Raw genomic sequence first — 15,072 nt, forward strand, 5'->3', positions numbered from 1 at the left:
ATTCATCACTTGTCTGTAATGTTGAAGAGGATCATGTATAAGGCTTGGCTAGATAGCCTCAGGTCCTTTCTCACTCTAATAATAATAATAATAACAATAGCCACCAATTATTAAATGCTCACTAAGGTGTGCTAAGCATTTTATAGGTCTTACCTCATTTAATTTTCACAAAATCCCCATAGGGTTAGAAATAATTGCATCCATTTTACAAATAGAGAAACTGAGTAAAAAATTTGGCAGAGTTTTAACTTGAACCCAAGTCAGAGTGACTCAGAGCCCCTCCACTAACCATTATGTTCTAGAATAAATGTGGTCTGGGAAAGATAAAGTTACTGTTTTATTTTGTTTTGGTTAGAACGTTTCTTTGCCCATTCAGTCAAACTGCAGCCAAGTTATCTTCTTGAAAAAAAATTGTTGTAGACTATAAGTACTGTGTGAAAAGGAAACTGGAAAGCCATTATCTCAGCTGGTTTCCTTCAAATTTCTGAGAAAACCAACACGTTTCCCAAGGACAATGTATGCTTTTAGTTGTGATCTCTGTGTTTTGAGAGTAGAGAACAAACTAGAAGAGAGCAACGTTTTAAAGGAAAACTGATGCTTTTAATTTTGATCTCTCTTTTTTTTTTGTTTAAGAATGGAAGACAGAATAGAAGAATCCAGAAGCCATGCTGTTTATTTCCCAAATGATGTTACAAAATCAGCAAATGCTTTGGGTTCTTTTGTTTGTCTGAATCCTCTTAAAAAAACATTCATGAAAGTGTCTGTTCAAGGAAAGGGCAGGGCAGCTTTATATTTCAGCACCTCAGGCTGCTCAAATAATCTCAGGAGGTCTGGGGATGCTTATCAAATATAAATAATTCAAAATCACTTAAAGCAAATATGTGACTTAATCAGGTTTTAAGTAAAGTGAAATGTAGAAAATCAAACAGTCACAGCAGGTGATCTAGACACTTCAGGAAGTTTTGAGTGAAACTGACTTAAAAAAGAAAAACAAAACAAAAAAGGAAAGGGGGAGAGGAAGAGGAGAGGAAGGAAGAGAGGAAGGAAGGAAGGAAGGAAGGAAGGAAGGAAGGAAGGAAGGAAGGAAGGAAGGAAAGAAAGAAGGAAAGAAGGAAGGGAGGGAGGGAGGGAGGGGAGTACTCATTCAAACTTGAGATCCTACTTATCAGTGTATTTTGCATTTATTTTCTTGTAGAAAATATACTAAGGAAAATGATCATTTCTACTATATCATCTTATAAATTCACACATTTTCTCATAATCTCTATATTATAAGTATCACATTCAAAATTTTTAAAATATAGTTTTACATCTTTGAATCTTGATATTACTATCCCACAATGGAGGTCACATTTGATTTTTTATTCTTTCTGTCCTAATTTCTCTTTTTACTGACTTTTGAGAAATCTTTTCATTATTTTTATCCATGAAAATTTGAACCTCACTAATATCATCAATGTGGGAACAAAGCTTGCCATTCCTCCATAGCCACTAAATTTTTACATTGAAATGCCATAAATAATTAACATTGTTCACGAGGCCATAACTTTGAATTATCAAAAGCCATCCTATCTAATAAAAGAGTAATATGAAAATTAACCATCACTCCATCACAAAGATGGCGGCAGCCACGGAGCTGGAGAGAGCAGGAGGCTTGGGTTGCCCCTGGCGATGGAGGAAGCCAAGCTTCCCACCTGCCCTGGCCAGCACTGGGCTCTGCTCAAGGCTACAAAGTTTCAATTATAGAAGATAAATAAATCCCAGATACCTGCTGAAAAAAAAAAAAAAGAAAAAAAGGAGAGGCTGGGAGCTTGGGCTGCTGGGGGGGCGTGACCAGCCTGAAAACGGCCATCAGCCCCTCACCCAGGCTGGTCAGACACCCAGCAGGGACCTCCACCCTAAAGGGGGTGTGGCCAGCCTGAAAAGAGCCCTCAGCCCCTCACCTAGGCTGGCCAGGCACCCTAACAAGACCCCTACCCTGATATGGGACACCCTTCAGGGCAAACCAGTCGGCCCCCATTTGTGCACCAGGCCTCTATCCTATATAATAAAAGGGTAATAAGCAAATTGACCCTAACTGCATAACAACTGGGGATGACTGGTCACTATGACACACACTGACCACCAGGGGGCAGACACTCAATGCAGGAGCTGCCCCCTGGTGGTCAGTGTGCTCCCATAGGGGGAGCTCTGCTCAGCCACAAACCAGGCTGATGGCTGCCAGCACAGTGGTGGTGGTGGGAGCCTCTCCTGCCTCCTCAGCAGCGCTAAGGATGTCTGACTGCAGCTTAGGCCTGCTCCCCGCTGGCAAGTGGACATCTCCCGAGGGCTCCCAGGCTGCCAGAGGGATATCTGACTGCCAGCTTAGGCCCGATCCCCTGGGGAGTGGGCCTAAGCCAGCAGGTGGACATCCCTGAGGGGTCCCAGACTGTGAGAGGTCACAGGCGGGGCTGAGGGGCACCCCCGAGTGCACAAATTTTTGTGCATCAGGCCTCTAGTCTTATGTAATAAGAGCCTAATATGCAAATCAACTGAATGGCAAAACAAAAGGTGGAATGACCAGTCACTATGACATGCACTGACCATCAGGGGGCAGACGCTCAACACAGGAGCTGCCCCCAGCCCACAGGCCCCAGGCCAGCCAAGGCAGGTGCCAGCAGCAGTCCCCTAATCACCCAGCCAGTCACCCCACAGATTGTCCCTGATTGCCGGCGAGGGCTCAAGACCCTATCCATGCACAAATTTTGTGCACTGGGCCCCTAGTATTTAATAAATAATACTGTCTTAGAAAACCTTGCTTTATACTACTGCTTTATCTTCTCTGCCAGTTTTATAGTAAAGAAATTATTTTTCCTTTATTTTCATAGCCCTCAGCAAAGTGCCTTACTAGAGATAAACCGGTTAAAAAAATAATTGTTGAATTAATCAATGACTTCAGGCATGAACTAATGGAATTTCTTATTTATGATAATAGAAGATTTATAGAATGCTAATAATTAATTAAAATGCAGTAGGGAGTATTTTCAAATAATAACAAAAAAACATTGCAGGGCAGATTTTGCATATTTTATTTTAGATTTAGCATTTTTCTTTGTTAATAACTAAAGACTAATATATGGTGGTATTTTGAATCAAGAAATCTGGCATTTCTTCATCACTTTGAAATAAATATTATGTACAGATCAACTTAAAAGTTAACAAAAATATTAAATATTGATATTCATGAAATATTCCTCTATAAGTTAAACCCAGACACACATTCATGTCTAAATGTGCTGAATATTCACTTTTTACTCTTAAATTGCTGCTATTTACATTTGACCTTAGAAGGCGAACTATGTCAGTAGGACATCAGCAATTCAGCTCAGCAGTTTTAAAGTTAGAACACTCCCATCTTTGCAAATGTCAATGTCATGAAAGAGAAAAACCCCTGTAAAATAAGTGCTTGTTCTTTACGTGTAAGTGATATGGAACAATCTGTACTTAGTTCTCAAGTTCAATCAAGGAGGGCTTCTGAGGAGGTGTACTACTACGGTATGAGTGTGGAGAGCACAGGTGGAGAATGCCTCTGGAAGTCAAGCAGTAGCGTCCGTGGGTTATTCAGAAAAGTTGATAGTTCATACTCCCAAGAAGCCCTCTGGTAGCAGACCCGAAATTAATGGTCCCATTGCTTTTCTCTTTCGTTGACACCTTCTTCTTCTTCAGGGAATGCTGATTCACTCTGGCCTTTCAGGTGTTTAACCCCTGAAATGATACAAATCAATTTCAGTGAAATTTATCCTGACAGATACACTGCTTTGCTGCTAGAGATATAAAGAAAACGAGTGGAAAGTTTTCGCCGGGGTATATGTGTTTTCTCCAAGAATCTCAACCATCGAATCCTATGCAAACCTTTTAATTCACCAAGGAATAAAGACATCCTCAGCCAAATTTCCATGAGAGACGGCCAATCTTTTATAATGTAATCTTCTCCATTAAGAATTGCATCACAGCCTGTTAAAAAAACCTGTTAACCAAAAAATCTGCTCACAGGCTCTTATTGTCATCCTGATATAGCATTTTAGTTCAAATATTTCTTTTGGCATCTCTGGACTCTATCACAACGAGAACCACTGAAACCCCTAGGAACAAAGGGGCTGCTGTTTGCCATTTCATTGTAATGTGTAAACAACAAAAGAATCATAATATTGTTATTGGGAATAGGAACATACTTATAATTATGAAACCTCTGTACTCAAAGTTCTTCAGTAACTTCCCCTACCTCCTACAGAGAGAAAAAAACATTGGCATACCTTTGCCTGCTGTACAGGCTTATGTGATCTGGCCTCTCCCTACTGATTTGGCCTCATTTCTCACCGGCCCTTCCTGCTTTCGCCTTTCACAGTAATTTACTCTTTAACAATACAACCTACTCTTCCCTATTCCCTGATCAGACCAGGTTCCATCAAGCCTCCATGCTTTCCTTGTTCTGTTCTCTGACAGATGGTTTCTTCCTACTCGCCCACCTGGTAATCTCCCACTCATCCTTCTGGCCTCAGCTTGCCTCCTCTGTGAAGGCTCCCTAATTCCCAAGTGGAATGACCTAGATCTTTCCCATATTCCCCCACTGCTCTTGGGTCACTTGCTCTTGTACCAATCACCCAATAGAACTGTATTTGTTTATCTGTCTTTCTCATAGAACAAACTTCTTGATGTCAGGATTATGTAGCTTCACTGCAGGGTCCTAGATGCAGTGCCTGGCAAATAGTAGGTGCTCATTAATATTTATTGCATAAATGGTTGATAGAATTAATGAAGAAACAAACAATTTGGTATATGTTTTTGGCCATTCCACACTAATGTATATTCGGATTTTTTTCAAAATTGATTCAAAGTTGGAATATAAATCAGAAGACAACCACTACAGCCAGATCAATCTATAAAATTATCTTTATGCTAGCTGACACTCTGTGCATAGGGGAAATTTTATACATATTTTTTATTGTAGAAAAGTGGTTTACGAGATTTTTTTAAGTACTACTGAAAAACATATCAGTTAGAACTGATAAATGAAAGGAAGTTGCCGCTCATGCTTGCTATGAAACGAAAAAACTGGGGGGAACAAGTGTGGTTTTTCATGTACTGCAGTGAGCAAGCTTCAGAGTGCTGTTTGGCAAAGAGTGACATCCTTGGGCTGGGTGGATTATCTTGCAAAAATATTTGATCAGTTGTAATAATATTTAAATACTTTGATTTGATCCACAAACACAAATCACTCCCAATTCCTGTTGACTCAAGACTGTAGAGAGACGTTTGTTATTAACAAATGGAACTTTTTTCATATTATTGCAAATTCATGGGTGAAAAAACCAAAAGTCTAAATGCTAAGGAGAAGGGAAGAACGTTTAAAAAGCAAAACTCACAACAACCCCATAAGATAAATACCCGGATGGTGAAATTTAGATTCTAAGAAGATAAAATTTGTTCAAGATGATAAGGGTAGTATAGCTATAAGAGAAGGCCTGACACATCATAATCCCTCCGTGTAGAGTGATGGCTGGGTGACTGACTGACTGACTGACGCATAAAATTCCACTCTCAGAGACTCCAACTTATTTTCACCTTTAGCTTTTTGGGCACTGACCTAGGTTTTCCTAACATCCTCTAGGACTTATCAGGGATACAGTACCTATTAACCCGGCTCAGATAATCTCAGGATTCCCTCTGAAATATTAAAGTACGGTCATCATTCAGCTGCCTGCCACTCTCTCTCCTGCGCTGAACTTGTCTGGACATCCCTGGGTTTGCAAAGGTCCTATTGCCTCCAAGCTCACACCTTTCATCAGCAAGGTGACCAGCTACAGAGTAATAAAGCTGTGTTTAAGACAATTTTCTTTAAATGAGGGTTAATAACTTAATGTCAACATTGATTTGTCTATATTAGGGGTTAAACATTTTTTAAAAATCAGTAACCAAAATACCCAACTTATAAAACCACTAATCAACTGTTAATTAATTTTCCATACTTGAGTATAGATCTACTTGCTTACCTTGATCCATACTTAATTCATTTTACAATATTAATGGTCACAAAATTATATAAGTAAGCCTTTTTAAAAGTAAAAAGGCTTACTTATATAACTCACTTGGGCAAACCTTAGAAGGGCCTTTCTTAGGCTTATTTGAGTGTGACACTAACCGTTTCTAGGTAAAAGGTTTTGATGAGGCAAGAGTTGGTGACATCACAGAGATGTTCTGTAGAACATTTCTACAAAACCACACATATTTTGGCTCCCTAAGCAGTTTACACTAATGTCATCTTTATATTAGATAATGGATCATTGGTAAATTTGTGTTTTGAATATTTTTTTCCTATCAGCAATATTTATTTGGTTACAGGTACAATAATGCTGATATTAAAGTGTAAAGTCTGTGAGGGCTAATAAATCTTTCTCCTCACCAACCTCCTCCTATCTCCAAACACACATACAATTTGTTTTTAAATTTTCTTTAAGCCTTCATTTGACATTTGGGTAATTCTGGAGGTGGAAGGAAATCACTTGGTTTGGGGTGTTGATGAGATTCTCAGCCTCCTCCTCTGCCAAGTGCTGATGCTCAAGTAGGAAAACACCTCACCCGCCCAGGGGCTGACTCAGCATGGGCAAAGGGCCTCCTGGCACCAGCACAGACTCGGCCAGCCCTGCACCGGGCAGAAGTCAAAGGGCTCCCCCAAAAAACACAAGATAGGTTCTTTCCTCCATAGCAAAATGCACACATGGAAAAGAGGACCACATATAAGAGTGGGATATGCAGAATGAATACATGAAGGAATGAAAAAAAAATAGAGTTTGAGGAAGGAAAGTAGACTAAGTAAAAGTTAAAGGAAAATAAATAAACATTGCCTCCAAACAGAACATAATACTCATGCTCTTCTCCATCCCGTAGATCAGGAGGTTAAATGTGAGTTGGATGAGGTTGTGAAGAAGTGGCTGAGTGAAGAATTATGAATAATGGATCCATAGAAGGAGGCTTGTACTTGGCGAACCATAGGTCAATATGATTACCAATAAATTTTAAGGGGGAAAAGTCAGTTTTATTACATTTGTAGCTGGCACAAAACATGGGAGATAAGATGACATAATGAATGACAATACAAACAGTATTCCAAAAGGTTTTAATTACTGAATAGATGGCTTAAACCATTATGGTAGAGGTCAACAGGGAGTTTTGTTTTTAGAAAGATTATTTTCAATCTAAGATATAGAGAATGAGGGCCACCTAGGTTAATTATAGCTAGGGGTTTCAGGTGACCACAATTTCACATTGACCCAGTAGAGTCACCTGTTCCTAGGAACAGAGCTCTTGGAAGGTGTTGGTGACATTCCTAACAGCAGAGTCAGCAGTTTAAGAGAGGGAACCACTCTGTAGTCATGTGTTAGTCAGAAATTTTCTGGATCATGCTGCCTAACTCCTTTTTTGAAACTATGTTTTCATTGATTTTTTACTTGTTAGAGAGAGAGGAAGGGAGATGGAGATAGAGATGGAAACATCAATGAGAGAGGAACATCATCAGTTGGCTGCCTCCTGCACATCCCCCACTGGGGATCAAGCCCGAAACCCAGGCATGTGCTCTGACCCAGAATCAAACTATCAACCTCCTAGTTCATGGTCTGATGCTCGACTGCTATACCACACCAGCTGAGCCATGCTGCCTAATTCTTGACTCTGAATTTTAAGAGTTTCATTGAAGAAGATAATTGGGATTGAAAGTAGTCTTATGAGGGGAGAAACCAAGATGGCGGCATAGGTAAACACCAGAAATTGCTGCCTCGCACAACCACTTCAAAAATACAACTAAAAGACAAAACGGACATCATCCAGAACCACAGGAAGGCTGGCTGAGTGTAAATTCTACAACTAGAAGGAAAGAGAAAAGCACACTGAGACTCAGAGGAGGTGCGGAAGTAAAGTGCAGAGGTACGGAGGCGCACGTGGAAAGGGCTGGCAGCTGAGGACACGGTTGTCTTTTTTCAATGGGGAGGGAGTCTCAAGCTCCCGACTGCTCTGAACTCCAGTTCAGGGCGAGTCTCTGGGGACCCAGGCTCATACGGGAGAAACTAGATTGTCTGGCATCGGTCAGAACTCAAGGGTGGCTTTCTCTTAGAGGTACTTGCAGCGATTACCAGGGCTGAGAAGCAGGGCCTCTTAGGGTAAGACTGAGGAGCATCCATAGCTGCTTGCTCCGCCCCGTTGATCCCCTGAGACACCCCCACACCCAAGATGTGCACAGAGGCTTTTGCATATGAAAGGCCTAGCCCTTTGCAATCTGAAAATTACCTAACGTAACGAACTGCAGCTGGGTCAGAGAAACCCAGAACTTCCAAAAGAAGGCCCAAGTCCCACAGCAGCTTGCATTGCTTCACAGCTGAGTTCCTGCTGGGTAGCCTCAGGCAGAGGCTAAATTAGCACCTCCTTAGAGATTTAACCTATGATATGGTATGGCAAAACTCCTCAGTAAAGCCCATCATCTCTCAGATTTAAAATGTGCTTTACTTTTCCCAAAATGCTTTCACATATAGTTTATTTAATCTTCTTGTCATTGACTTACAATGAATAGCTATACATTAACACACCAAGGATCACAGACATCAAAGGACATTGATATCATGCCAAAGCCAAACACATATATTCTGGACTCACCTTAAAATAGATCTCTTTCTACTTTATTTGAAGCAAACTACATATACACAGCACAGTTAATCTCTGTTCTAATATGGTGACTAGTCAGTTAGGACAAACTGTAAATAAACACACAGGGAAGAGTTTTTCTATAGGTGAATCAATGTGTAATATGCTTCTCTCTTCATAATATATAGGAATAGAAACAGCATGTTTATTTGATGTTCATAAGTATCATATATTTTATGTATATGTTTATCTATCATATATTTTACTAACGCCAGTGCCCAAGAGCCTTAGTGAAAGATTTAGCAGTAAATACTGAGGAGGGAGGAGGCACACTTATATACTATTATTAAAAGTGTGGATTCAAGTAAAATCTTTGGAGAGCAATCTAGTCTCACTTATCAAAATGTAAAGTGCCCACGTCTTTATCAGTGAGTCTGAGGTTGGGGCCAAGCAAGAATTTATATAAATTTTGCGAGGATCCTGCTACTCGACCTAGAGAGTCACTTTGATAGACTGAGGGCCCCTTTTGCCCTCCACAGTCAAGTGCCTCTCATACCCCCTTTTTCTTCTTAGCTAATGTGCTCCCCATGAACTCAGAAGTAGAGTTAAGTTTTTAAGCCTACACATAATGGAGCTAAACCGTGTTGGGCAATTTCACTTTAGAAAGAGACAGAACGGCTCCCTAGTCTATGAGACTTGGCTGCCATTGATTGGACACAATAGCATATCTAAAATAAAGACCGCATCAATCAGCAAAAGTCAGTGGTTAGCCTTGAAAGCACTAAAAATTGAATAATGAAAGGAGGGTTGCATTTATAGCTACGAAAGTAAATGCTGTCTGTTTCTTAAGTGTGTCCACCGGAGGATGCCCTGTGTTAGTAGGCTTGAAGGCTTTCTTTCAGGCAGGGTACTTTCTGATGGAAGCCATGGTACCTACAGGCTACCATAGGCTGTTGCCAGTATATGCCCAGCCATATAACCAAGTGATCCAGTTTTGATTCTAAGTTCACGAGAAATCTTCCGGTAACAGCAGAGCCTGCTGGCAAGAATAGACCCTGACGAGGCTTACTGATAGCTCATGGACATACATGGGAAAAGACCACCCCAAGCAGCTGGAACAAGAATTGCAAAGGCTTTAAGTTTGGAGCATGCCTGCCATGGTCAAAGAATAGCAGTGAGCCTGGAGTGTCAGGAATGAGGTGAATGATGGAGAGTAGAAGAAGGCCAGCTTAGCGAGATGAAAGCAGGCAGGGAGGAGGAGGAGCCTGCCCAGGTAGTAGGACCCTATGGGACATTATAAGAGTTTTTTTTTGGCTGTTATTCCAGGGAGCCACTGGTAGGTGGGTTTATTTTTATTTTTGTTTTTTTAGTAGAGGAACAACATTTACAAAGAATCATTCTGGGTCTGGGATGTAAGGAACTTAGAAGTCACCACTCTGTCATAACAAGTAAAAAAGCTTAACAAACTGGAACAAAAAAGCAAACACAAACAATTCTTAGATCCTTTTGAGAAGTAAGGTGACAGGGCAAATCACTGCCCAAATATGGAGAGACGGACATGTGAATACAGACAAACACAAGTTACTGGAGCAGAAGCTTATGTAGCAACCGGTGCCACAGGGTAGAAAAACCTAAGGTGCAATTGCTGAATGGCTGGAGCTCAGTGTGAACAGGCTGAGAGATTAAACACCGGGTGAGGTGAGAAGGGGGGGGGGGGCAGAAGAGGACCTCACACTTGTAAATTTTACCTCTGGGAGTTCTATTCGTTTCTTGCAATAACAGTCAAAGAAAAATCTCATGCTTCTGACAGGAAAGGGGAACAGTGGGCATTTTCAAAAAAGGGGAACTCTGTTCTTCTTTACAAGGTCTCTCCCCAGAGAAAATGTTTTACCATAACCCAGCCTTCGGAGGTTTTATCAGAAACTAGCCTGCCTGGGGGAGGAAATGCCGGTTGCACTCCCCTGTAGTGTTATGTGTCACCTAATGGGGGAGGGAGGCTGAGAAGCAGCGAAGGTCATAGTCCAGAGGCACAGGTTCCCACAATTCTTGCATACACTGCTTTGTATTTTAACTCTTTGCTTTTCTGTTTTGGGAGTTTCTATTGTTGTATCTTTAAGCTCAAATCTTCTTTCCTCATCCATGTCCAGTCCACTGAAGGTCTGAGACTGGATATAACTATCAACTCACAGAACTAGCACTTTCCGGTTAAAAAACTATTCTTTTAAAAAATAATAAGAAAAGTTAAAGTTTTCATTTTAACTTGACTTATTCCTTTAATGATGCTCATCCTTTCTTTAGGTAGATCCAAGTTTCTGATCTTTACAATGTTTCTTCTATCTAAAGAACTTCTTTCATCATTTCTGTCAGGGAAGGTCTACGAGCAACAAATTTCCTCCATTTGGGCATAGTGCGGATTCTACTTCTATTAATTGGCCTGGGAAAAAAAATACCACTAATGGTATTGATTCTGTATATTCACAGGTCCAAATCCCTTACAAGTCAATCTTCATAACACAATCCTTTTTTAGAATCGGAGGCTGTGTGTTCTGGGGAGTCACCAGCAGCGCTGCCAGATTATCATTAGAAAGGCCGGAAATAAGAGGTATAAGGTTCCCAGAACGTTTGTTAATTTCTCAACAGTAACATTATCTCCCAGGCGTTCCTGATTCCTGATTTGTTCTTTATGAGTATTTCTTGTTTAGTCTTTTTGGGCAATACTCTCTCCCTTCCCCTTGTTGGGGTGAAAGACTATTCTCCCGCTCACCTTCTTCCAGGAACCACTCTCTCCACACTCTGATCATGGGAGGGCAAGGCCAGGCAGACCTGACCTGTGCTGTCATAATCCTTCCCCCATGATCTTGCTGTCAGAAAACAAGTCATCATGAGAGAGTTTTTAAATTATAGATAGTACAGAATAGTAAAGTTGTTTGCTCTTGATAACCATGTCTCCTACTTAAGGAGAGAATTGGTCTGCAGGCGACTGTGGTGATGATCAATTTGACAGGCAAAACGAATGACATAGAAGAGATGGCAGCCTCATTTGTTTCTCTTTGTTTTCTGAGGCTCACTGCTGTTCTAGTAGTTTAATTTCCCTAATAACATGAAGTAACCAAGTAAACTTTCCATAGATTTCCCTTTGCCTAAGCTAAGTAGGTACAGTTTTTGACATGTGAAACCTAAAATGTCCTGCATAGTCTTTTCTCTCTGTCTTATATCTTTCCTGGCATCTCCTTTTGGGATGGGAGGCAGAAGGGTATTCATTTTTCTTATTCTTCTTTTTGTTTTTGTTGTTGTTTGTTGTCCATATCTCCAGCTTTGAGTGAAACTTACGCTAAGCTGACCAGACAAAGGTGAGAAATGTTTCATTGTGTCTCAGGAGTATCTTTCAAGTTACTTCTAAACCTTAGATTCATTACTGAAATTAAAATAATAGAGAAAATTTAGGACAGCTTTTTCACAAAATCATTAATTGTCTCCCTACAGGCAAGGCATCTTTTGAAGGCTAAGTGTCATAAACTAGCAGGCCAGAGGTCAAAATTACCACCACCACTCATTTCATGCTCTCCTTGGTCCCGAGGCAGTAATTTTATTACTACAAAACCCTGAGCATTTATGGTTAGTTCTCGTCGTGTGGATTTTAAAATAACCAGATAAAAGAATTTGAGTGATTCTAAAAAAGTGTTTTACCCAGAAGTGTCCCAATCTAGGTTTATAATTTGTCAGTTTCCTTAGGTTAAATATTTGCTTCAACAAATTATGGAGATGACATAACCAGATAGTGATACTAACGACTCTAAGAAAATATAGCAAAAGTACTTTTTAAAATCCTCTAATATATTAGCTCGTGCTTCAACCTTTTCATTATTTCAATTTGGCCTTGAAAATATTAGTAAACAGAATCTATATTCTTTTTTAAAAATATTTTTATTGCTTTCAGAGAGGAAGAGAGAGACATCAATGGTGAGAATCATTGATCTGCTGCCTCCTGCATGCCCCCTACTGGGGATCAAGCCCAAAACTCTGGCATATGCCCTTGTTCAGAATCGAACCTAGGACCCTGCAGTCCAAAGGCTGACACTCTATCCACTGAGCAAAACCAGCTAGGGCTCATAAAAGAATTTGAGTGATTCTAAAAAAAGTGTTTTACCCAGAAGTGTCCCAACCTAGGTTTATAATTTGTCAGTTTCCTCAGGTTAAATATTTGCTTCAACAAATTACGGAGAAGACATAACCAGATAGTGATACTAACGACTCTAAGAAAATATAGCAAAAGTACTTTTTAAAATCCTCTAATATATTAGCTCGTGCTTCAACCTTTTCATTATTTCAATTTGGCCTTGAAAATATTAGTAAACAGAATCTATATTCTTTTTTAAAAATATTTTTATTGCTTTCAGAGAGGAAGAGAGAGACATCAATGGTGAGAATCATTGATCTGCTGCCTCCTGCATGCCCCCTACTGGGGATCAAGCCCAAAACTCTGGCATATGCCCTTGACCAGAATCGAACCTAGGACCCTGCAGTCCAAAGGTTGACACTCTATCCACTGAGCCAAACCAGCTAGGGCCAGAATCTGTATTCTTGATGCCATAATGGTTTTTGTTCATATATATTTTTTCCCACTCAAATTATCATAACAGGCAATTATAGGTAAAAGTGAAGTTCAGTTTAACCATAATTTATCCCAACTGCCCCATGGGGCATTCAATCCATCTTAGAGTGTAGGATTATTTTAGAAGCGTGATCCTCTTTCCTTCCTTTGCACCTTCATTCTACATTATCAATATTTATAGTTATCACCAGCTAACCTGAAATGAGGCTCCCTCTACCACCCATTTTATTTTCCTGATCTTAATTCTATCATCCAGTTTAATAATAATACCTTATATTTTTATAACACTTTTCAATTTTTCAAAGAAAAGAATGCATGTCATTCTATCCTTAGCATAACACTGTAAAGTCAGAAGGGTTACTTCTATGATCCACATTCCACATTTCACAAAAATGAAAAGTCACCCAAGAAGCCTTGTCAAGTCAATACCAAAAACAGCACCAGGACACAAAGTTCCTGACTTCTAATCTAGTTCTTCTCCCACTATGGAATTCAGCTTCTCATTCCCTTTAGGCCAAGATAGCATTCTTCTAGTCACAGACTATTCCTAATTAAGGCTCCTCCTTCATGCCTTGCAATATAACAGGGTGAACATTTTAACATCTTTTTCCTGAGGAATATACATTTCTTTATCATATCTCCAAAGACAGGTTCAAGTAATGGCAATTTTAATCCAGGTACCAAGAAAGACCACCCTAGGTGGAGACGTTTCAGGAAATTAGGACTTTGCACTGTTCCTTACCTCATAATATTTAGATCGGTCCCTATTCTCTGCCACCAGGAGGACTAATTCTACTTAGAAATAAGGCAGCTAGTAATTTCAAATATTCTGAAGTGCTTTCCTCATAAATTATGAAAATGTCCTAGGAATTCCAACTTCTCCAAAATGACTTCCTGCACCAATATTATTGCAGCATTACAAATGACCTTTGTCCTGATTTTTTCCCTAGAAATTATGGTCACCAACAGAATGTAGAGACACATTCCATCTGTTGAAGAGTCCGTTGCTAGAATCAAATTTTTCATCTGTTTTTTTTCCCCAACAAAGTTATTTTAGGCAGCTTATTATGATCTCCAATTATTTTTAGATATTTATTCTTAGGATAATTCTCTCTGTACACAAATAACTGTAGATTAGTGTGTGCTGAGTCAGAACAGCTTGTACCTTTTTGTTATAGACCAGATACCATCATAAAAAGCCACATCCATTATATTTGACAAAAATCCAAAAATTTGTTTTGTGCTTTTGCAAGAATACTTTATTATTTATTATATAAAAATAGTGTGTGACCTTTGTTGGAGACCCAGTAAAGTACAAAGTGGACAATAGATCATCCATGATCCCTCTATCTAGTGAAAAATGCTATTAACATTTTACCATTTCCCCTCAGCTGTTATTCCATACATTTTATCACATTAGATCAAAATACAATACCTTTCTTACTTTCTCCATTTAAAAGCATATCATAAAATGTTTTTCTTAATATAATATGGTGAATCATTAAGACATTTTATAAATAAACATAGTTTAATGGTTTTGTAGAATATTCTTATTTGAATGTATGTATTTATTTTTTTAGGCTCTTGGAAAATTTAGTTTGTTTTTAATTGAATTTATTGGGGTGACATTGGTTAATAAAATTATATAGGTTCCTGGTGGGCAATGCTATACTACATCATCTGCATATTGCATTGTGTTTTCAGCATCCCAAGTCAAGTCTCTTTCCATCTCCATTTATCTCCCCTTTACCTTCTTCTACCTCCCCTCGAAACCTTCTCCCTCTGGTAATCAC

General features: G+C 39.5%; 1 protein-coding gene across 2 annotated transcripts in view; it reads right to left on the bottom strand.

Annotated features, from left to right (window-relative positions):
• Positions 1-3,047: 3,047 nt before the first annotated feature.
• Positions 3,048-15,072, bottom strand: part of PPP1R1C (protein phosphatase 1 regulatory inhibitor subunit 1C) — a 102,013-nt gene continuing 89,988 nt past the window's right edge. The window contains exon 5 of one of the 2 annotated variants that reach the window (XM_006760552.2): positions 3,048-3,744. In XM_006760552.2, coding sequence (XP_006760615.1) covers positions 3,656-3,744 — 89 coding nt within the window. In that variant the 3' untranslated portion in view covers positions 3,048-3,655. The remainder of the gene's footprint in view (positions 3,745-15,072) is intronic. The other variant, XM_015561953.1, reaches the window with a different exon arrangement.

This window comes from Myotis davidii, unplaced genomic scaffold (assembly GCF_000327345.1).
Source record: "Myotis davidii unplaced genomic scaffold, ASM32734v1 scaffold370, whole genome shotgun sequence".
Classification (NCBI taxonomy): Eukaryota; Metazoa; Chordata; class Mammalia; order Chiroptera; family Vespertilionidae; genus Myotis; species Myotis davidii.